At 43.8% G+C, this 21,632-nt stretch overlaps 1 protein-coding gene across 1 annotated transcript in view; it reads right to left on the reverse strand.

Moving 5' to 3' along the window:
- LOC141107531 (uncharacterized) overlaps positions 1–21,632 on the reverse strand; it is a 204,297-nt gene that overhangs the window by 103,925 nt on the left and 78,740 nt on the right. Inside the window, exons 9-10 of the mRNA XM_073598330.1 lie at positions 17,232–17,312; positions 5,984–6,202 (exon numbers count right to left, since the gene is read on the reverse strand). Of these exons, the coding sequence (XP_073454431.1) occupies positions 5,984–6,202; positions 17,232–17,312 (300 nt within the window). The remainder of the gene's footprint in view (positions 1–5,983; positions 6,203–17,231; positions 17,313–21,632) is intronic.

Genomic DNA, 21,632 nt, shown 5'->3' on the forward strand with positions numbered 1-21,632 from the left:
AAAATAATTTTGCACTCAAAATTGTGTATACATATCAATTGACAGGAGTGGCTAAATATGTTTGGCACCGCTATAAAAAATTAGGGTGTCTGATTAGACTCTTTTATTAAAGAGATGTATTCACATTGAATTTGCTAGTCATGAGAAGCAAATTGTGTGTCATTGATGAACCCCAAATAAATAAATAAAACTATGTCCTTTTTTTATACACAGGATGAGTCCATCCAGGAGGAATGTGTGGAAAGTGGCAGGCAGGAGGAGACCGGGCCCATGGACAGCCTGGAGGAGGCCGGATTCTCCATCATCCTGGAGGAGGCTGGGCCCAGTGTCAGGCAGGAGGTGGCTGGTCCCAGTGAGGTGGCTGGGCCCAGTAGGAGCATGACCCAATCCCAAGTGCTTCCCCTCCACCTTCCCAAAAAAAGGGCCAGGAAGGGGACGGTCACACAGGAGGCATCCCTGCGCCTCATGCAAGAGGCCACCCGTTTTTTGAGCAGCCCCCCCGAAGCAGAAGAGTCCTATGGCTGCTACTTAGCCAGCAGGCTTCTTCAAATGGATTGGGAGCAGCATCTCATTTGCGAGCGCCTATTTGGGGAAACCTCCTCCTCCTCCTCCTCCTCCTCCTCCTCCGCCTTCCTGGAAAGGCTGCAGGGAAGAGAAGAAAGTGATGACCTGGGTTCAGTCTGGTCTGACAGAAGACGCAGGCTGTTGTAGGACCACAGTCTGGGGACATCTATATCATCTGCTGGTGCTGTTGATCTCTGGGATTCTTGGACCAGATTGTGCTCCCTCTTATATGGACTCCTCAAGATCCCAATTTTCTTGTACACCGACTTTTTCCAGCGTTGACTTCCTCTTTATTTTATTTTGACCATGAATAAATGGATCTTTTTTGAGTTTAGCAAAAGACTTTATGTGTTTTCTTTTAAATCATTGATTTTACACACAATGTTAAATTAACAAGGGACAACAATCTCATTGAGTTTGAAAAAACACACCAAAAATACATTACTAATGTTAATAATGTTCGAGTGGCAAGTCTTGAAATTAAAAAAATCTACATAACCAAAAACGGTGCTTTGGGTTAACTTTATCTAAAAAATAAAAAATAATCACTAGAAAAACAAAACTAGAATAATGGGTTCTTTGTGGTAACTTTACAAACCTAAAAAAATAAAAATAAAAAAAAAAGGTAAAAAGTATTATTAGTATGGAAACATTGTTTTTAAAAAGCATACTATATCATTCATGAGATCAAAGAGAAAAAGAATCCAGAAATCAGTTTGGGAGAACTCTGAATATGAACAGCAAAACACCTTCGTTCTTTAGAGCATTCGTAAAAAAGAAATAAAATGCGCTGCATTCAACGATCACAGATTTTGCAGCGTGATGAATGTGCTACCTACAATACGAACACTAGTTTTACTAGACCGAGTGCTTCCGTTTAGTTTTTGCTTAGGAGCATGCGTCGTTTTTTTGTCCGTAGGACTAGCATACAGACGAGCGGACTTCGGGGTCCGTCGTAGTTACGACGTAAAGATTTGAAGCATGTTTCAAATCTAAAGTACGTCGGATTTGAGGCTAAAAAAGTACGTTGAAAGTCCGGAGAAGCCCACACACGATCGGATTACCAGCCAGCTTTAGTCCGTCAGCGTCCGTTGGACTTTTGTAGCTGAAAAGTCCGACCGTGTGTACGCGGCATAAGGCTTTGGGACTCCAGCAAACCATGGTGAGAGCCATTATCCACAAATGTAGAAAACTTTGAACAGTGGTGAACCTTCCCAGGAGTGGCCGGCCTACTAAAATTACTCCAAGAGCACGACAACCAGGGGCGGCCCATCCATTAAGGGCACACGGGCGCACCCCCTATGTCACGCCACCCCCCTATATGACTAATGGATAGATTCATGCATTGCATGAATCTATCCATGGCCGCTGCTGTCACTCCCTATTCAGGTGCCCGGCCCCCTTTCCAATGGCTCTAATAAGCTTAAAAAAAGGTGGACTCAGAGCGCAGAGCATTGCGCTCGGAGTCCACCCTGATGTGTAAGAAAAGCAAATTAATATTTGCTTTTCTAACACTGAACCGCCTCTGCGCCAATCAGGAAGCGCGGGTCTAATGCCTGACACCTGATTGGTTGAAGGCACAGGCGCCCCCATTGGTCGCCTAGCAGAACGGAAGGAGAGATGCATGGAGGACACAGGAGCCGCCCCACAGCTCGTTGCCGTCACCCGCTGCCTGACCCGCCACCAAGATGGGGTAAGTGCTGGGCAGACAGCCGGCGGAGGCCAAAGTGGCTGCATTTGATGGAGTACAAGTGGCTGCATTTGATGGGGTACAAGTGGCTGCATTTGCTGGGGTACAAGTGGCTGCATTTGCTGGGGTACAAGTGGCTGCATTTGCTGGGGTACAAGTGGCTGCATTTGCTGGGGCACAAGTGGCTGCATTTGCTGGGGCACAAGTGGCTGCATTTGCTGGGGCACAAGTGGCTGCATTTGATGGGTGCACAAGTGGCTGCATGTAATGGGTGCACAAGTGGCTGCATGTAATGGGTGCACAAGTGGCTACATGTAATGGGGCACAGTGGCTGCATTTAGTTGGGCACAGTGGCTGCATTTAGTTGGGCACAGTGGCTGCATTTAGTTGGGCACAGTGGCTGCATTTAGTTGGGCACAGTGGCTGCATTTAGTTGGGCACAGTGGCTGCATTTGATGGGGCACAGTGGCTGCATTTGATGGGGTTTTTTTCAGTATTATTCAGTTTGTTTGTGCCCCCCCCAAAAAAATTTGAGCACCAGCCGCCACTGATGACAACTACTCATCCAGGAGGTTAGAAAAGAACCCAGAACAATATCTAACCTCACTTTCCTCAGTTAAGGTCAGTGTTCATGATTGAACAATAGGAAAGAGACTGGGCAAAAATGGTGTCCACAAAAGAGTTCCAAGGCGAAATCCACTGCTCACCAAAAAGAACACAAAGTCTCGTTTCATATTTAAAATAGAAGGAAAATGGAAAACTGCGCTCTGAGATTATAGATAGCAGCTGGCTATAAAGAAATAATAACGTACAATGAAGTATTAAATCAACTAAAGTGACAATAAAGTAATTGAACTACTGTATTATAATGCATACAACTTGCAAAGTATAATGTCCATCAACAAAATAAAATGATAAAAAATCCACGCTGTAATCAATAACACCAAAAATGATGAATGCATGAACATACAATAACTTCAAATATAAATTCAATAGAAAATAGTCCACCAGGAAATCCTTGAAGTGAAGATGAAGATACCCATGTGAAAGCACAATAGGGAAATATTTCTCACTAGTTTGTGTGATCCACCACCATAGAGTAAAATGGGCAGAGAGTGTGGACTCATGTACTGCTGTGTAATGAGTCAAACAAGCATGTGTGAGGTAATACCTCAACCTTGTCCAGATGTATCGGATGGATGGTCTGTGGTCACCCTGTCACCGTTCGAATGGAGGAGTTCCACTTTGAACAAACAGGCTCCCAATATACAGCAGAAGTCAATGCGAAAGGCCACTCCCGAACATATATGTAGGGAATAAACGGCCACACAGTGTAAAACTGTATAAAACTTGTTCTATTGTAAAAACAGGTGTACACTTACACAAATCCACTTGAATAGCGCTAAAAAGTCCAGAGATAAATCAGAAAAGGATTGCATTGACTCCACGATCGTCACTGACGCGTTCCATCCTATTGGACATCATGTGGGGTGTAAGGTTCATGTACAGTCTTCTTATAGGATTGCTTACTTATATATAAAGCAGTGACTGTTCATGACCCTCACACCCCAGGATGGAACGCGTCAGTGACGATCGTGGAGTCAATGCAATCCTTTTCTGATTTATCTCTGAACCTTTTAGTGCTATTCAAGTGGATTTGTGTAAGTGTACACCTGTTTTTACAATAGAACAAGTTTAATACAGTTTTACACTGTGTGGCCATTTATTCCCTACATATATGTTCGGGAGAGGCCTTTCTCATTGACGACTGCTATATATTAGGAGCCTGTTCATTCAAAGTGGAACTCCTCCATTCGATGGGTGACAGGGTGACCACAGTGGTTAATCCTTTGCATTGTGTTTGATCTTGTCTTCTCTGATCCTCCCCTTCTTCCACTGTACCTAATCCTTCTCCTGATAAGACAGAGCCTTTGGAGTCACTCTGCACATGCTCAGTTTGGTTTGTATTGCTAGAGCATTTGTAGGTCTTTTTTGGCAGAAATTCACACATACTGTATGTGTTTCAACTGTGTATATAAAGCTGTTTGCCAACACCGCAGTCTCACCTGCACTTGAAAGAGATCTAAAGAGAACTTTTTTTTGTCATTTTGGATAGAGTAAGGGAGGACCCATGGAACGTTTGTTTTTGCCATTTGTGTCTCATTACAGAGATTTCCCTTCAATTCCTGTCCCATTGCCAAAATAGGAAGTGAGAGGAATTTCCTTCAAAGTGCGGACGTCTCTGGTTGTCACCAGGGTCATCAGAAATAGTGTCCCTATTAGAAGATTTCCCCTCTATTCTTGTTCTGGTGACAACTCATAATTTTTTTTTTTCAATTTCACCCTAAGTGATAACTGTAATCAGGACAAATAGGGGAATCTCCTGAGGGCACAGACAGCAATAAAAACCTGACAGGGGTTCTGATCCCTCTCCGCTCTATCCAAAATGAAAAAAGTTTTGCCTTTAGTTATACATTAACTACTTGGCACCCGCGCTTTAGCTGAAAGATTGCCGGGAGGGCATCCCTGGACGTCCTCCCGAGCAAGTGCAGTGTGCGCGACTCTGCGGGTCGCACTCGGCGCGCTCTGTGATCACCGAGTCTATGGTCGATCCCAGCCCCTTACCACGTGATCAGCTGTCAGCCAATGAGGGGGAAAAAAGCTGATCATGGCTTCTGTCAGAGGGACATCAGTCCCTCACTCAGAAAGATGCGGCTGTGCCCACCAATGTCACCTGCCAGTGCCACCTAACAGTGCCCACAGTGCCACCCATCAATGCCCACCAGTGCTGCCAATCAATCAATGCTCATCATTGTCTAATAATTAGTGCCACAGATCAGTGTCGCCTATCAGTGTCACCTATCAGTGCCACCTATCAGTGTCCTTTAGTGCCACCCATCAGTGCCACCTTATCAGTGCCGCCTATCAGTGCCCATCAGCGCAGCCCATCAGCTCCCATCAGTGCAGCCTAATTAGCGCACATCAGTGAAGGAGAAAAAATCACCCGTTTTCAAAATTTTATAATAATCTATGAAACAGTTTTTTGTTTTTTAAAAAATTTCGGTCCCTTTTTGTTTTATTTAGCAAAAATTAAAAAACCCAGCAGCAATTAAATACCACCAAAAGAAAGCTCTATCTGTGTAAAAAAAAATGATAAAAATTTAATGTGGGTAAACTGTAGCATGACTGCGCAACTGTCAGTCAAAGAGTGACAGCGCTGAAAGCTGAAAATTGGTCTGGGCAGGAAGGGGGTTTAGGTGCCCAGTAAGCAAGTGGTTAACCTTTCCACCTCATTATACTGTATATTATCACTTGTAAAACATGTACAGAATCCGTGTGAGATGTATTATGGTCAAAAAGTAAGGAGCCAGGAACATGATAAAATAATTATTAGGATGAGCCACGGGCTATATTTATTCACAGTTTTATCTTTCCACATCACTAAAGCAGAGTATACACGGACCGAAAATGACTCAACGGAAACTAGTCTAATTGGCTTCGGTTGAACGGTCATGCTGGAAAACCAGCGTTCAATCAGCACTTGCAGCCATTGGCTGCAAGTGCTGATTCTGTGTATTCTGACGGGGGGGGGAGCGGGGGGGTCCCCACTGTCAGAATACTATAGCACAGCAGGGGAGATCACACACCATGTATGTTGATGCAGGGATCTGTTTGTATGTTTTTTTTTTTTCGTTCAACACACTATTTGAAGTATGTTCCATTACTAACCTGAGCTATTGTATCTTTTTTGTAAAGACTGCTGATTTGTATCCATGACGGTCTGCAGTCTCTCAAACAAATCTCCCACCAGATTCAGAACAGTTGCATTACATTTTTCAGTTTGGCCGCAATGATCGTTGCATTCTGAACACTCGTTTATCTTGAGGATACAGTTGAAGGCATTTAGGTTGTTGGCACCTTGAAATTGCATCTCTACTTGGTTACTCTCTAAAAGACAACAGTAAAAATGTAAAGTGGAGGGCAAACAAAAGCAAACACAAAAGACACATGTACTTAATACAGATGCCTAGGATGGGTTAAACTGGAACTCCAATCAAGTTTTTAATAGACTGGGGAATGGTTAAGGATTCTGTTGGGCTTCAATTGTTGCCTATTTTTGTTGGAAGGATTTCCCATCACTTTGTGTCTTGGCGACAGGGAAAATCTTCACAAGGGAATAGAGCTGCAGCAAAAATCCTTCCTTAGGGTCCTTTAACACGGGCTGTCCAATCGGGCCACTTGTCAGTTTTTTAGGCGGACCTGATCTGAACCTGCAGTCTGCCCTATGGCCTCTAACACCCGCCGCCATCCGATCCTACCCAGAAAAAAACTGACGGATGGTGGTTCTATTTTACATCCGTCCAGGGATCGGATGGAAACAGACAGGCGGTCCGTTTCCATCCGATTTCCCTATAGAGGAGAGCCGGACTGTGTCTGTGTCCACTCTGCACACAGGACCTGTCATCTGCCTGCTCAGCAGGGATCACCGGAGCAATCCCCCTGCTGAGCAATCATAATCCGCATAGCGGAGGCGCCCGTGTAAAAGGGACCTTACTCTATCCAATAAGGCTCACTAAAGCTGAATAGGTTTATCTGCCCTAATAATAGTATGAATCTCAAGTAGCGGGGAATGTTTTCTTCCATATACCGAGGGAAGAGAGCGGAATAGCATAAATGTAAAATTATTTCAATTCCTCAACTGCTGCCATCCCATATACAAAGTAAGGAAAGCATTTAGGACAAAGGAACTTTAAATGTAGCACGGCGTTAATGTGAAAAACAATGTATATAAAAAAAATATAAAAATTTTACTAATACAAACCTTTACTAAACCAGATAGAATTCACAAAAACATCAATCGTATGAACTCATTTCTGAGTATATAGAATGTCAATAATCCTCAGACTCAAGAGAAAGGGCAGTGTGGCTAAGGACAGCATTCTGCTGTGTTTTTAATGTTCCCTGTGATTGAGAGGCCTCTGGTTTTTAAGCAAAATGGCTTGTTGCCCTAAGCATCTCTCCTCCTTTGTCTGAAGGGCAGGTGCTTGTGATGTCGATGGTAGGCAAGGGTGGCAGTCTTACATCCATATGGGAGCACACATGCAGTTTTTGGTGAGAGGGGCAGCTTCCATGTACTGAGATCTTCCAGGGGCATGCTTTAGAAGTGGGGCGACATGGTTGGTTGCCAGAGTTTTGTCTTGCAGTTGAGCAGCCAACATCATTGCATCTGTGTCCTTAACGCCTTAGCCTTTCTTTGTGGGTTCACATTTGGTACGATTCTATCCTTCTATATACTGTATACCCTTGGAAGTGGAGGTTTTTGGAAGAGGCCATTATTTTGATCCTAGGACTATGTTCTTCCTAACCCAGTGTTTTATATAAGCCCCCCTCCCCCACAGGCCCTTCATCCAAATTTGAGCAGCCCCTTGCGGGTGTCATCTTTAAAGGGCAACCTCTTCTATTTTTTTCATTTATATCTGTCACTTCTGCACTTTGGGGGACAGCACTAAACATTTGGGTGACAGTATATACATTTTGTGAGTAACCCGTCAGCCTTGATTCCTAAAAATAAGTAAATGACAGTGCTTTTTGAATAGTTTTTGCTGAATATTTTTGTATTTACTATATTGTATATGTCTGTTCCAGATTGATATTTTAACCATGTAATAGCCAATATCTTTATTTCAGATTGATATTTTGACCATGTAATAACTAATATCTCAATAATTACATTCAAACTCAGTCCTGAAGAAGTGGGAAATTGGCCAGGAAATGCTTTGACATGGGTGTCTAGATATGAATATCTGTCTAAGGCATACTATTGTCTGATATGTGTTGATATTCCTTGCATTCCTTGTTTTTAGAGTTAATGTACAACATATTTCTGAATTTTCACTGGTCTCTTAATAAAATTTTGATATATATTTCTTATATATTAACATTTCCTCAATGCTATATTTCAAGCCTACCATTTACCATTTAAAGGGACATTTATTGTCCCTTTAAATAGTTTGTTTGGTCCAAGCTGGCCCTGCACTAGCAGATGTGTACCGTTCAGTTATTCATGGGAAGCTTTGTAGTCTATGAATGATTACAAAGCTTCCTCTGACTGGCTGAGGCAGAATTCCTCAAATTGCTCTTCACATAACCTTCTTAGATGATGGGACAATGGGTCTCAGTAAAGTTCTCCAGATACACTTCTCCCATACCTCCAGACACAACAAGAGCGCAAAGAAAATTACATATAATATAGTGTACTCATTTTTTATTTAAAACGGATAACATGCATAAAAGGTTGCACTTTACATTTAATGATGTCTCAGTTAGCACCAACATATACAGCCTTGAGAGAACAACAAATCGCTTGCCCCGCCGCAACCTGATGACACACTTTCTGCAAAATGCATTGAGGCTGCGCGGCCGTCACTTCTGGCAGAGACTTTGCGTCACTTCCGGGTCCTGGAATGCATGTCGGCTCTTTTACGAGTGGCGGGGCAAGAGATTTGTTGTTCTCCAGAGGCTGTATATGCTGGTGCTAACTGAGGCACCATTAAATGTAAGTGCAACCTTGTATGTGTGTTATCAGTTTTAAATAATAAAAACTACACTATATTATACCGCGTTTCCCCAAAAATAAGACCGGGTCTTATAATAATTTTGGCTACTAAAAACACACTAGGGCTTATTTTCAGGGGATGCCTTATTTATTTATGGTATGTACAATAATCTACATTTATTTAAATGCAGTCATGTCATCATGACGATCTTAAAGGGGTTGTAACCCTAAAAAAAAAAAATATATATCTCCTGATCCTTTAAAGCATAATACACAGCACAGTGCTTGAGCTGTGTCATTTACACCTCTCTCTATGGTCTAAAAAAACAGGAATAAAATAATAATAAAATGTTTTTAAAAAAGTTCCTGTCTCCCATGTAAAATTATGTAATCTGTTTTGTAAAAATATTACTGTATATAATGTGCAGTGTGTCTCCTTTTGTAACTTTATTGTGGAAAATACCTTACTTACTGCACCACTGAGCGCTCATATGCCTCGCCAGAGCTCTTCTTTCCCGCTCCAAGCACTGCAGAGGGAGGGGCCACTGATGTCAGCTAGGAGGAGAGGAAAAGATTTCCAGCGGGTGAGGTGAGCGCCCAGCAGTGATGTAAATAAGGTATTTTACACAAAAAAGTTACAAAAGGAGACACACTGCACACTATATAATCTTTTTACAAAACGGATTACATGTTTTTACAATAACTTTAACTAGGGCTTATATTTGGGGTAGGGCTTATATTGCAGCCATCCCTGAAAATAATGCTAGGTCTTATTTTCGGGGTAAGGCTTATTTTTGGGGAAACAGAGTATATTATCTTCTTTGGGCTTTTGTTGTGTCTGGATGTGTGGAAGAAGTGTATCTGGAGAGCTTTGCTAAGACCCATTATCCCATCATCCATCATGAAGAGCGATTTGAGGAATTTTGTTGGAATGGCACTCTAAGCATTTAAGGCGTTCCATAGCTTTATGGTTGGTGAGTGTGCATTTTACTCACTTGGTGGTGGCACACATTTATAAGATAAGGAGTCACCAAAGAACTTTTGAAGCACGGTGGTTGGAAGATTTCTGAAAAGACTGTCATATGTTTTATATTTTTATTGAATTTTTTGTATTGTGGAGTGTAATTTGCTATAAGCACTTTATTGTCAGTGTATGTTTAAAGTAGTGCCGCACTTTATTTCTTTTGTAGTTTGTGATTTAAAGTGGTTGGTTCAGTTACTGGGGCAGCTACTTTATCTATTTATTCACTTATTAGACACAAATCACATCAGTTTATTTGGTTGGCACCAGGGTTATCATATATTGGTCCACAGATAAACCATACAGTATCTCACAAAAGTGAGTACACCCCTCACATTTTTGTAAATTAATTTAACACACAGCCATTAATGTCTAAACCGCTGGCAACAAAAGTGAGTACACCCCTAAGTGAAAATGTCCAAATTGGGCCCAAAGTGTCAATATTTTGTGTGGCCACCATTATTTTCCAGCACTGCCTTAACCCTCTTGGGCATGGAGTTCACCAGACCTTTACAGGTTTCCACTGGAGTCCTCTTCCACTCCTCCATGATGACATCACGGAGCTGGTGGATGTTAGAGACCTTGCGCTCCTCCACCTTCCATTTGAGGATGCCCCACAGATGCTCAATAAGGTTTAGGTCTGGAGACATGCTTAGCCAGTCCATCACCTTTACCCTCAGCTTCTTTAGCAAGGCAGTGGTCATCTTGGAGGTGTGTTTGGGGTCGTTATCATGTTGGAATACTGCCCTGCGGCCCAGTCTCCGAAGGGAGGGCATCATGCTCTGCTTCAGTATGTCACCGTCAGACTTTCACAGACCTGACCGATGAGCCCAATGGAGCAGAGGAAGGTCTCCCTTACTTGTCTGACTTGTGGCCCCTGGTAATATGAACAGGAGGCACCGGAGTGCAGAGTGGTACGAGAGCCTGGCGGGTAGTTGCAGGAAAGGCAGCTCTGCATCCCAGATGCAGAGGAGATGGTGACCAACTGGACAGCAGACAGGCAGGCAGGTACACAGGCAGATGATGCTGAGCAGGAGCAGAGCAGACAGGTCGGGTCACAGGCAGGGTTGGCAACAGACGGGCAATGAGGTACCAGAGGAGCAGACAGATTCAGAGTCAAAGGCAGGCACGGCAGAAGACAAAAGGATAATCCAAAGGGCAAGCCGGGTAGTCAGGAGATCAACGTTCAAGACAGATAACAGGAGCAAGGGTTACAGGGAGCTGCAGATCAGACAGCACCGATCCAGAGTGTACTGTCAGTTCAAATAGACTGATTGGCGGCAAGCGCCACGTGCACCGGGTCACGCCTAGCGAGCACAGGAGCATGCGAACCAGAGCGGCCAGCATTGCGTCTACAATGGGAACTTTCCTGACAGTCACAGTACTTGTTGGCATTTATGGTTCCCTCAATGAACTGTAGCTAGCACAGTGCCGGCAGGACTCATGTAGCCCCAGACCATGACATTCCCACCACCATGCTGGACTGTAGGCAAGACTCTCCTGCCCCAACTATGTAGCTGTATGGGTGTTCTAAAAGCTCTATGTAAAATAAACAGTTGTGAGAGTTTATGAGAGGCTGAGACAGACGTTGCAGGTATTGATTCCAAGGCCATGTCCCATTGATCCCCATCTATATTTCCAATATCTTCCACCCACCTGGTTCTGCATTTAAAAGAAGCATGATCTTGGACTGAGGACAACAACTCCGCTCAAATTTTAGATATCAGTCACCTCTGGGTGTCCGCCGGAGCAAAGGAGAGGATGATACAACTAAGGAGTGTTTGTTGCTGTGCCCGTAGGGCATGTCTAAGTTGAAGATATTTATAAAAACCCCTTGAGGTGAGCTGGAATTCTGTGCATAACTGTTCGTATGTTTTCAGGACTGTCCCCTCATAAAGATGAGTGAAGAACCATATCCCCTTCTGTCTCTGTCTCCTTGCAATTCAAGGAGTTCCCCATACCTGGGATTATTCCACAAAGGTGTAAAGGGCAATGGGCCCCTAATAGTCAAAGCTTTTTGAAATTCCTTCCATACCTTCCGAAGGAGGTCCCGAGTTGAGGACGGAGATTGGACACTTGGTAGATCCATCTCCATATGGGAGGCGGCCTTTAGTGCGGGGTAAGACATAGTCACCAATTTAGCTACAGGATCCTCACCTGCATCCTGCCCCCACCCCACCAGTTGTTGAATTTGTGCAGCTAAAAAATACATTTTGGGGTGTGGTACTGCCAGTCCTCCCCGGTCCTTCCCATATTGTAGGGTGGTCAAACTAATTCTAGCTTTCTTTTTCTTCCATATTAAGTGTCGCATTAAAGAATCAATACGTTTGAACCATTTATTTGAGATCCACATAGGGGAGTTCTGAAAAATATATAGGAGTTGTGGTGCCCATACCATTTTGATTAGGTTCACTCTGCCAACTACCGACAGGAGAAGCTTACACCAGTTGGTACATTTGACTTTCTGCCTGTCTAATATTGGGCCCAGGTTCAGCCGTAAGTAATCGAACGGATCTGGGGTGACCACCATCCCTAAGTATTTGAAGCTGTTTGCTATGTTAATTTGGTTTGCTCCCGTGGGCAAGAGTGCTGTCAGGGGGTTTATGGGCATTAATATTGACTTGGACCAATTTATGGTAAAGCTCGAGAACTCACCAAAGTCAGTTATAATCCCCATCACTGTTCGCAAAGAGGCAGCCGTGTCTCCCAGGTAAATGAGTGCATCATCCACATAAAGGGATATCTTGTCTTCCAGCGGACCTCTACGGAACCCCACAACCTCAGGCGTATTGCAGATCAGAATGGCTAAAGGCTCTACTGAGTGAACAGCAATGGGGATAACGAACATCCCTGATGGGTACCCCTATGTAGAGTGAAAGCTGGGGAGAGATTATTATTAATATGGAGTTTAGCTCTGGGTTTTGAATACAGAACCTTCACCAACTCTATAAAATGACTCCCCAGACCAAACCGTGAAAAGCCTTTGTGGCGTCCAGCGATAGAATGGCCCTCCCTCTAGGAGCATCCACTGGTATCTGCAGATTCATGAACAATCGTATGTTGTCAGCCGTGGAACGAGTGTTAATGAACCCAGATTGGTCTCTATGAATTAGCTTACCTATCACCTTTAGAAAGTCTGGTGGCCAGAACTCGCGCCAGTAGCTTAACATCCGAGTTCAACAAAGAAATCGGACGATATGAATCCGGCAAAAATCTATCCTTGCCTGGCTTGGGAAACACCACTATAATGGCCTCCTGCATGCTATCAGGTAAGTAACCTGTATCAACAGCTTCAGATGGGGCCTGCAGCAGAGGTGGAAGAAGGACCTCACCATAACATGAGTACACCTCGGCCTGCAGGCCATCCGAACCCGGAGATTTGTGGTGTGGGGCCTCCTCCAATGCTTCCGTTAGTTCCGCCAGGGTAATTGGAGAATTCAGCGTCCCTCTCAGCATTAGATAGTTGGGGAAAGGGACAAGCCTGTAAAAACAATGTTAGATCAGATGGAGCCTATCTAGCTTTAGAGGCATAGAGATCATTGTAAAACTGGTAGAAATCATTCAATATGTTAGGAGTAAGAGTGTGTATTTCCCCTGTTGAAGACCTTATAGCTGTAATGATAGAGGGATCCCGTTGCTCCCTGGCCACCAGTGCCAGGAGATGCCCAGTGTTCCCCCCCCCTCCTCAAAATAGCTTTGTTTGGAAAAAGTATCTCCTCTTCTCTTTCGTGGACATAACAGAGTTATACAAAGATTGAGCATTAGTCCAAGCCTCATGATTGGACTGGGAAGTGTCAGTGATCAGCAACTGTTCCCTGCTCTGCATCTCATTCAGTACTCTATCCTCCCATTCTCTGGAGCGGTTCTTAATACCTGTGATCTCCCGAATAATGCAGCCCCTCAGGAATGCCTTGAGTCCCATATCACCACTGCACTGGCAGATTGTCTGGAACTCCCTCAATGCACCCGGTATGCCGTCCAAAGGCAGAAATAATGTCAGACAAAAAAGACTTCACTTTCCGCAGTGGTCGGCCCAGGAAAGCAGTAGCATCTAGCCGTACCCAGAATGAGGAGTGGTCAGACAGGAGACACGTTTCATAAGCTGAATCCTGTACCCATTGCATAAGCATCCCATTACCCAGCCCCAGGTCAATACGTGGGAGTCCACCATGTGTTGCCGAGTAGCAGGAATAGCATTGGTCCGCAGCATGTCTCTCCCGCCACACATCATGGAGTCCTAGTTCAGTAAGCAGAGAAGCAAAGGCTGTCTTACCCATGGTGGGGCTAGTGGTCTGGGTGTCACGGACATCCTGTCCAGGTGTGAGTCCAGAGTGTTAAAGTCCCCCAGGGCCACTACCGGTAACTTGGGGTGCAGTGTCATAAATTGAGCTAGGCTCTTGAGGGAAACCACTAAAAATGGCGGGGGATATACATTGCTGCAATAATACATTTGAACCCGTTTAGCTTGCACAGTAGGAAGATAAATCTACCCTCTGTCAATCCGCTGTTGAATACATTTAAATGAAACGTTGGCTGAGATCAGTACAGTGAGCCCTCTAGAATAAGAGTGTGTAGAGTGGAATTGTGTTGGGAATTTGTGGGAGCACAGCAGATGGACAGTCAGGTTGCAGATGTGTCTCCTGGAGACACACCAGGTGGGGCTGCATTCTGCTAAAGTACCTAAATATTCTCTTAACTTTGTCCCCATGCCTCTTATATTCTATGACAGGAGTAATAAGCCCTTAGCAACTGTATTCGTCATTTTGCATATTGTTAGAAAAGAAGAAGCCTGTGGGCCCTCCTCCTCCATGTGATATATGTACTGCAGTAAACATGGTAAACCTTAGGCAGAGGTAAATGCAAAAAGTGCTTATGCACGATAGTTGTACCACACAGTCAGGGATAGATTTCTTATGCCATCTAGTGGATGTTTGGAGCATGACCAGCAATGTCAGAAACAGCAAATGTCACACCTGCGAAGAGAAAGGTTTCAAGGGGAGAGAGAGAGCTTCACACGGATTAGGTCTAAGTTAGTGCAATTTGTGGCCAACAGGGCCTGAATAAGAACCAAAGAACACCCCCAAAAACACAGGGGAAAGGGTCCGCTCAGGACCATCTTGTGGGGGCACAATAGCAGCCTCGGGGCTAGAAACCAGTTTGTGCTGTGAAACCAGAACACAGTTAGAATAGTAAGCAATAACTTTGTGTAACTTGGGGAAGTTAAGCTGTGAGAGCTGTTCCCGCTGGTGAATATCAAAAGCACCTTGAAGAAAAATGTAGGGAGCTGATGTCAACTTGGTGTTGCTAAGGCGGTTGCTGTGCGAGGAGTCCCTTCTCGTTGTCAAGCCAGTGCAATGCGGATACAGGATTCTCAAAGAAGTGTGTGTTGCCATTGGTGATTACTTTTAGCTTTGCAGGATAAAGCATGAAGTATTGGACGTTGAGGGTGCGCAATCTTTTCTTTATGTCCATGAATTTAGTTCTCTGCCTCTGTACCTCCACCGAGAAATCAGGGAACAGGGAGACCCTCGTATTGTCAACTTTAAGGGTTCCCGCTGCTCTAGCTTTGTTCAGTATGGCTTCTCGATCCTTATAATTCAGAAGGCGGAACAAAAATGGACATGGTGGGGCACCTTGTGGTGGCAGCCTTGCGGGGACCCTATGCGCTCTTTCAACCGCAAACATTGGGAAAAAAGCATCACAGCCAAATGTGTCCGTGAGCCACGCCTCAATAAAGGCCACTGGGTTTTTGCCCTCTGCCCTTTCAGGGACCCCCACCGCGCGGATGTTATTTCTGCGTAGGCGATTCTCCATGTTCTCCAAACGGGATGCGTTAGCAGAGGCCACTGATTGTATCTGGCTGCCATTCATCCTTTAATGTACTAAGGCGTCCCTCCAGAGCAGAGGTGCACTCCTGCTATTTCTGCATGTCATGTCTGATCAGGGATATTTCAGCTTTCATGCCCTTCACCTCCCCTGTTAAATCAGCAATAGAGGAGCTGCATGTGGTCACAACAGTCAGTATGTCCCTTAGTGTGGGCTCTGGGTCAGCTCCATCCTGCTGGGACAGCGCCGCCATGTTGAAGGCCTGAGGCCCAGTACTCACGTGGGATGAGGCCTGGGGACGCCATTCAATGATCCCATGTCCACCTCGCTGCGTCCTTCCCCGGGATCCAGCAGCCGGGGGATGACAGGTCCTGCGTGGAGAAGCTTTTGCCAAACATGCGTTGTGCTGCCTCCTTCGCCAAAAGGGGCCTCCTTCGCCGAACGGGGAGGGAGGCTGCCATCATGGCCGGGGGTGTCTGGCAGTATTTAAAGTCCCGCTCCTCGTTTGGACATGGCAGCTCAAAAATAGACCCAGCCGGGTGTAGCAGAATGTCCGCAGCAGCTGATGCGAGGTGTCCTGAGTCTGTGTTGGGAAGGATGGTGGTGCTATGCTCAGGATTGTGCAGGATGGTCAGCGGAGCTAGCCCCAGCACGTCTTACTGCATGCCATGCGTAGCCACGGACCAGCCTAGGCCATCTTTATGTAGCGCAGCAATTCTTTTTTTCAGATCCTCAGAGAGTTCTTTGTCATGAGGGGCCATGTTGAACTTCTGGTGACTAGTAGGAGAGAGTGAGAGGGATAACGCCAAATTTAACACACCTGCTCCCCATTCACACCTGAGACCTTGTAACACTAACAAGTCACATGACACCGGGGAGAGAAAATGGCTAATTGGGCCCAATTTGCACAATTTCACTTACGGGTGTACTCACTTTTTGTTGCCGGCGGTTTAGACATTAATGGCTGTGTGTTGAGTTATTTTGAGGGGACAACAAATTTACACTGTTATACAAGCTGTACACTCACTACTTTCCATTGTAGCAAAGTGTAATTACTTCAGTGTTGTCACAGTGTTGTCACTCATCAGATTACAATACTCACCTTCTCAATGGACTGATGGCATCAAGTGAGTGCATTTCAAGAACCTGACCCCTGAGGGACCCTCACCATGGCACTCTGCACCCACAGTGTAAAAATCGAGAGCAGTACCAATGTCATTATGTTACTGCACCACTGAGCACCAGAGGAGAGTCGAGGAGGAAGAGAACCCCATGTGTCACCTGACTGGCATCAAGATATACAGAAAAAGTATTTATCTACTGGAAAAGCCAGCTAACATTTCAATATAAAAAGTAGCAACGGAAGCCTCCATGTTTCTTTCAGGAAATGTCTACTTTAAAGAATAAACTATCTAGCAGGAAAGCAAACTGATGCCAGCAGAAAGCGGGAGTTCCACATACATAAAGAATGTATTTTGTTTCCTATGTAAACAAGCGACTATGAACAAGATAAGTAGTAAATAAAATTAACACATTTTGATTGCAATGTCAATTATTTAAAAAAATGACCTTACGTGGGACAGGGGTTGCTGCAACTGTTGAAGCTAATAACATAAGAATGCAGCCTGTTTTAAGTCTTGATAAAGCAGTGTCACCTGTAACAATAATAAAAAAACATATTCATTCATCACTAAATGTATACTTAATGTACATCTAAAGTGTCATGTAAAAGTGATCATGTGGCTCTACAGCTGTCCAGTTCCCTTTTACAGAATAGCCCTGAAAAAAAGCTCACTACTGCAACCATGAGCTTATTTAAACTTTTCAAGCTCTAGACATGCTAGACACATCCAAAGAGCTGGAGTTATTAAATGAGTTGAACTATAATATTGTTGCCCTTAAAACCACATTAGAAGACCCTGTCCTGCTGTACAGTATTTTTTTTTTTAATGAATTGCATTAGTGCATGTCCCCATGGCATTTTCTAGCTAACCGTGACATTTTTCTAACAAAAGTTTGCAAATTAGCCCTGAACAAAGGCAGAAAATATGACAAGATTTGGCTCCTGTTGACTCTAATAGGGTTCGGCGTTATGTTTGGGGTTTGCAAACGTCATGCCAGGTTTGTTGACCGTCCACCGAGCCAAACTTTGCCTAAATCTCATCACTACTTGTTATAATGTTGCCCTGCTCATATTTCGAATTATGCAATGACAAAATTAGAAAAAAAAAACTCAAACCTTTTTTCATATCTTTGTTATTTAAAAATTTTTTTATTTATTTTTTATCCATGGCACACAGAAAGAATCACAACAGCAACTGTCACTGTGTATGAAAGCTGTTTACAAACAAAGCTATGTGGTCACGTGATTCAAAATATCCCCAATTGGTTCTCGATCGCTAATCTACCTGCGCAGAGGTCTGTGACAGTAGAAAAAGGCACAAAATGAGCAACAGTCACATGTGTGCTCTGTTTATTCTAAAACTGCACATAGATTGACATTCCTTCTGCATTGGACATGCAAAGGGGTTAAAGACACTTGTAAACTTTAATCATGTTAATTTATCCCTTGACAGTTATAGAACACAAATAAAATAGCTATAAAAGAAATGTTTCTATAAGTGAAGTAGAAAAAATGAATACTAATTTGTTTATGAATGGCCAGACCATCAAATTTGACCCAAGAACTTCCTGTTTGATGCTAAAGAACGTCTCCAAGAACCCCAAATTTGAGCAATCTGAAGTTAACTCTGTCAAAGTGCATGCATCTATAACCAGCAAGAGAATGCACCAATTTAACTTGCATAGGAGGTGTGCCAAAAAAAAAGCATTTGCTTCCTAAAAAGAAAATTAGAGCCAGACTATGATTTGCCATTGACCATGTTAGTGAAGACTAGGCTTCCAGAAACCACATGCTGTGGGACTGATGAATCAAAGATAGAGTTCTTTTGGTCTGTGCCACACATTTCAGTAGAACAACCTTGTACCAACTGTGAAGCATGGTGGTTAAAACGTTATGGTTTGAGGTTTTTTTTGCTGCTTTAGGCCACTTTCACACGGGGCTGTCCGTATTTAGCATCCGCTTGCTCAGCGGGGATCGCTCCGTTGATCCCCGCTGAGCCGGCGGATGACAAGTCAGTCTCTGCACTCTGTGCAGGGACGGACCTGTCAGAGTCCGCTCTCCCCCATTGGGGGGATCGGATGATTACGGACCGCCTGTCCATTTTCATCCAATCCGATCCACCAGACAGATGGAAAATAGGGTTTCCATCCGTCTGGATTTTGCGGGGCGGATTGAATGTCAGCGCACGTGTCACCCCTGACATCCGTCGCTCCATAGAGCTGTATGGAGCGACCGTTCAGATCCGCCTAAAAAACTGACAGGCGATCTGAATGGTCCGCATGTGTGAAAGGGCCCTTAGGGTCCAAACAGCTTGTAGTCAAAGTGTCAACTATGAATGCTACACTATATCAAATTGTGCTGGATGAGAATGTGAGACCATTTGTCTGAAAATTTTAATTTTTATAGGCAATGGACATTTCAACATGATGATCAGAACATTAGCAAAACCACCAAGGAATGTCTCCAAAAAGAAGAAAGGAAGGTTGAAATGTTGTGGGGCATTTGAAATAAGCATTTCTTGTAAGAAAACAGTATAAACATCATGCAACTGGAAGAATTTTTCATGGCGGAACGGTAAAAAAAGTTGAGGTCAGAGACTGATGGGAAGTCAAACAAAATGCCAAGAACCCTTTTCTACTAAAGAAGGCAATACCAGCTTCCAAGGCCAAGTGTACAGTATGCTTAAGTTTCAACAATAAACCATTACATCTATTAGTATATTTTTTAAATCAATTATTAAGGAAATATTCCTTATGTTTTATTCAAGTATATCACCTTTGTAGAATTATAATGAATTATATAGTGGGGTGTATTAAACCTTAACCAATTGGCGCCGGCTCCTGACGGCCCTTTAGGAGGTTTGGCATTCCAGGAGGTGGGGCGGCATTCTGGGAGGTGGGGCGGGGCTTGTGACCATGGGACCGCCGTGACTGGCTGTCACGGCTGTCACATAATCAGAAAACTTTTGATCGTAAGAAGCGATCCGGAGCATTTCATGAGCCGCCGGTCACTGTGCTGGGAGCACGCAGGGAGCGTTCTCTCGGTACAGCTCTAGCCCGAGGTCCGGCTGCCGAGAGTCCATATATTTGCTTGCGGTCGGCGCCTAGTGGTTAAATAAAGTAATGAATGTGTGGTGAACCTTGATATTACCTAATGGATTTATATAAGACCTTAAATAAAGTGACAGTGCAACCACATAAACCAATAACTCTCAATTATCAATTTATTGATTAGGATATATGCATAGGGAACACAAAGTGCCACATAGTCTAAAACCAAAATGCCGCTTCTGATGATGACATCACACGCCTAAGAAAGAGCCTCTAAATGACGTCACCTCGTACCAGCCCATGGAGGCTCGCAGCCTGTAATTTTGCGGCTTGAGCCCCTAGTGCTCGCTTCTTATTGCCCACGCTGTAGTTTCCCTTGTGTTGGGTGACACAGAAAAGTGTAAGTGCATATGATCATTTTCGAATAAACAATCAAATTTTGGTTTTACATTATGTGGCACTTTGTTTATGTTCCCTAATCATATATCTTAATCATGTAAAACGGAGAAGATCTTGCTGCACTCCTATTGATCCTAGATAGAGAGAAGAGGCCTATAGTATTCAGATGAACGATTCCCCATGAGAGGAGATTCCAGCGATTATTATCTACACATCTATTGCGCTACTTCCCAAGTATCAGTTTTTTTGAGAGGTGAGAGACAGTATTTATCAATATTTTTGGTGAAGGACACTTTTTGTGAATTACTTGCACATTTGCATTTTGTGGTGTTTTGAACATTTACTTAATTTAGGACTTTCAACAAAAAGCTCATGTGGTTGTGGATGTAATTGCCATCATCCCTTAAAATATTTAGAAAGATATGTCCTCATTCTGGGAACGAGGACATATCATTCTAAATAGGGCTCCTTTAGGGAGGGAGGAGCCAGGTGCCGCTGCTTCCAGGGTACGGCCGAACCCGGAAGCCTGTACTTTCGTTGCTGATTGCTGTTTATTCTATGTAAGTTACCACAGCGCTTTTATTAAAACAAATTTTAACTTACTACACTATGGAGCCCATTTTTTCCTTTTCACTATTTATCTGAGAACACCGGCTGAGTGTGGGAGATTGCCATCTCTTCCTTTACCAACCTATACTCCCTTGGGAGCTGGGACCACGATTGGAAGTCGATTCTGGAAGCCGCTCCGGTGTCTACATTCCTGCCCACCTGTGGATTTAAGCCTGATTCGGGCCACTGGGGGCCGCCACTGCAGGTGAGAGACTGGGGGAAATGGTCACCGCACATCAGAACAAGATTGGATGAATTATAGACATCTGCTACCACTGCACTTGCACTTTTCTCACTTGTAGAAGATTTCCTGCTGTTCATACTGGAAGTCACATTGAAAATCGCATTGCATGTTTTTGGACTGCACTTTTTATTTTCACCTTTATTTCGTTTGATGCTATTTTTTGCTACCAGTTCATAGTTGATTGGACATATAATTATATCACTTGCCAATACTGACAGTATTTGTTTAATTTGTCCACTTGCATATTATTATTTTTTATTGTACGCACACTGCACTTCGTAAGAATTCCTTCTTTGGGAGTAGCATTGAAGATCGCATTGCATGTTGGTGGATTGCACTATATTACTTTCACTTTTTGATGTCAGGTTATGCTAGATGTTCACATTTTGATTGGACACCTTTTATATCATGTGACATTGTTCACATTGATTGTCTCTGTATACTTGTTGCATAAAACTGGGTGTATTTGTTTCATCGTGTGCACACTGCACTTTGTTGGTATATTTACACATTATTTCTGCACCTTGTTTTATTTTATATTTTGGTATTT

Source organism: Aquarana catesbeiana, linkage group LG09, assembly GCF_042186555.1.
Source record: "Aquarana catesbeiana isolate 2022-GZ linkage group LG09, ASM4218655v1, whole genome shotgun sequence".
In the NCBI taxonomy this organism is placed as follows: Eukaryota; Metazoa; Chordata; class Amphibia; order Anura; family Ranidae; genus Aquarana; species Aquarana catesbeiana.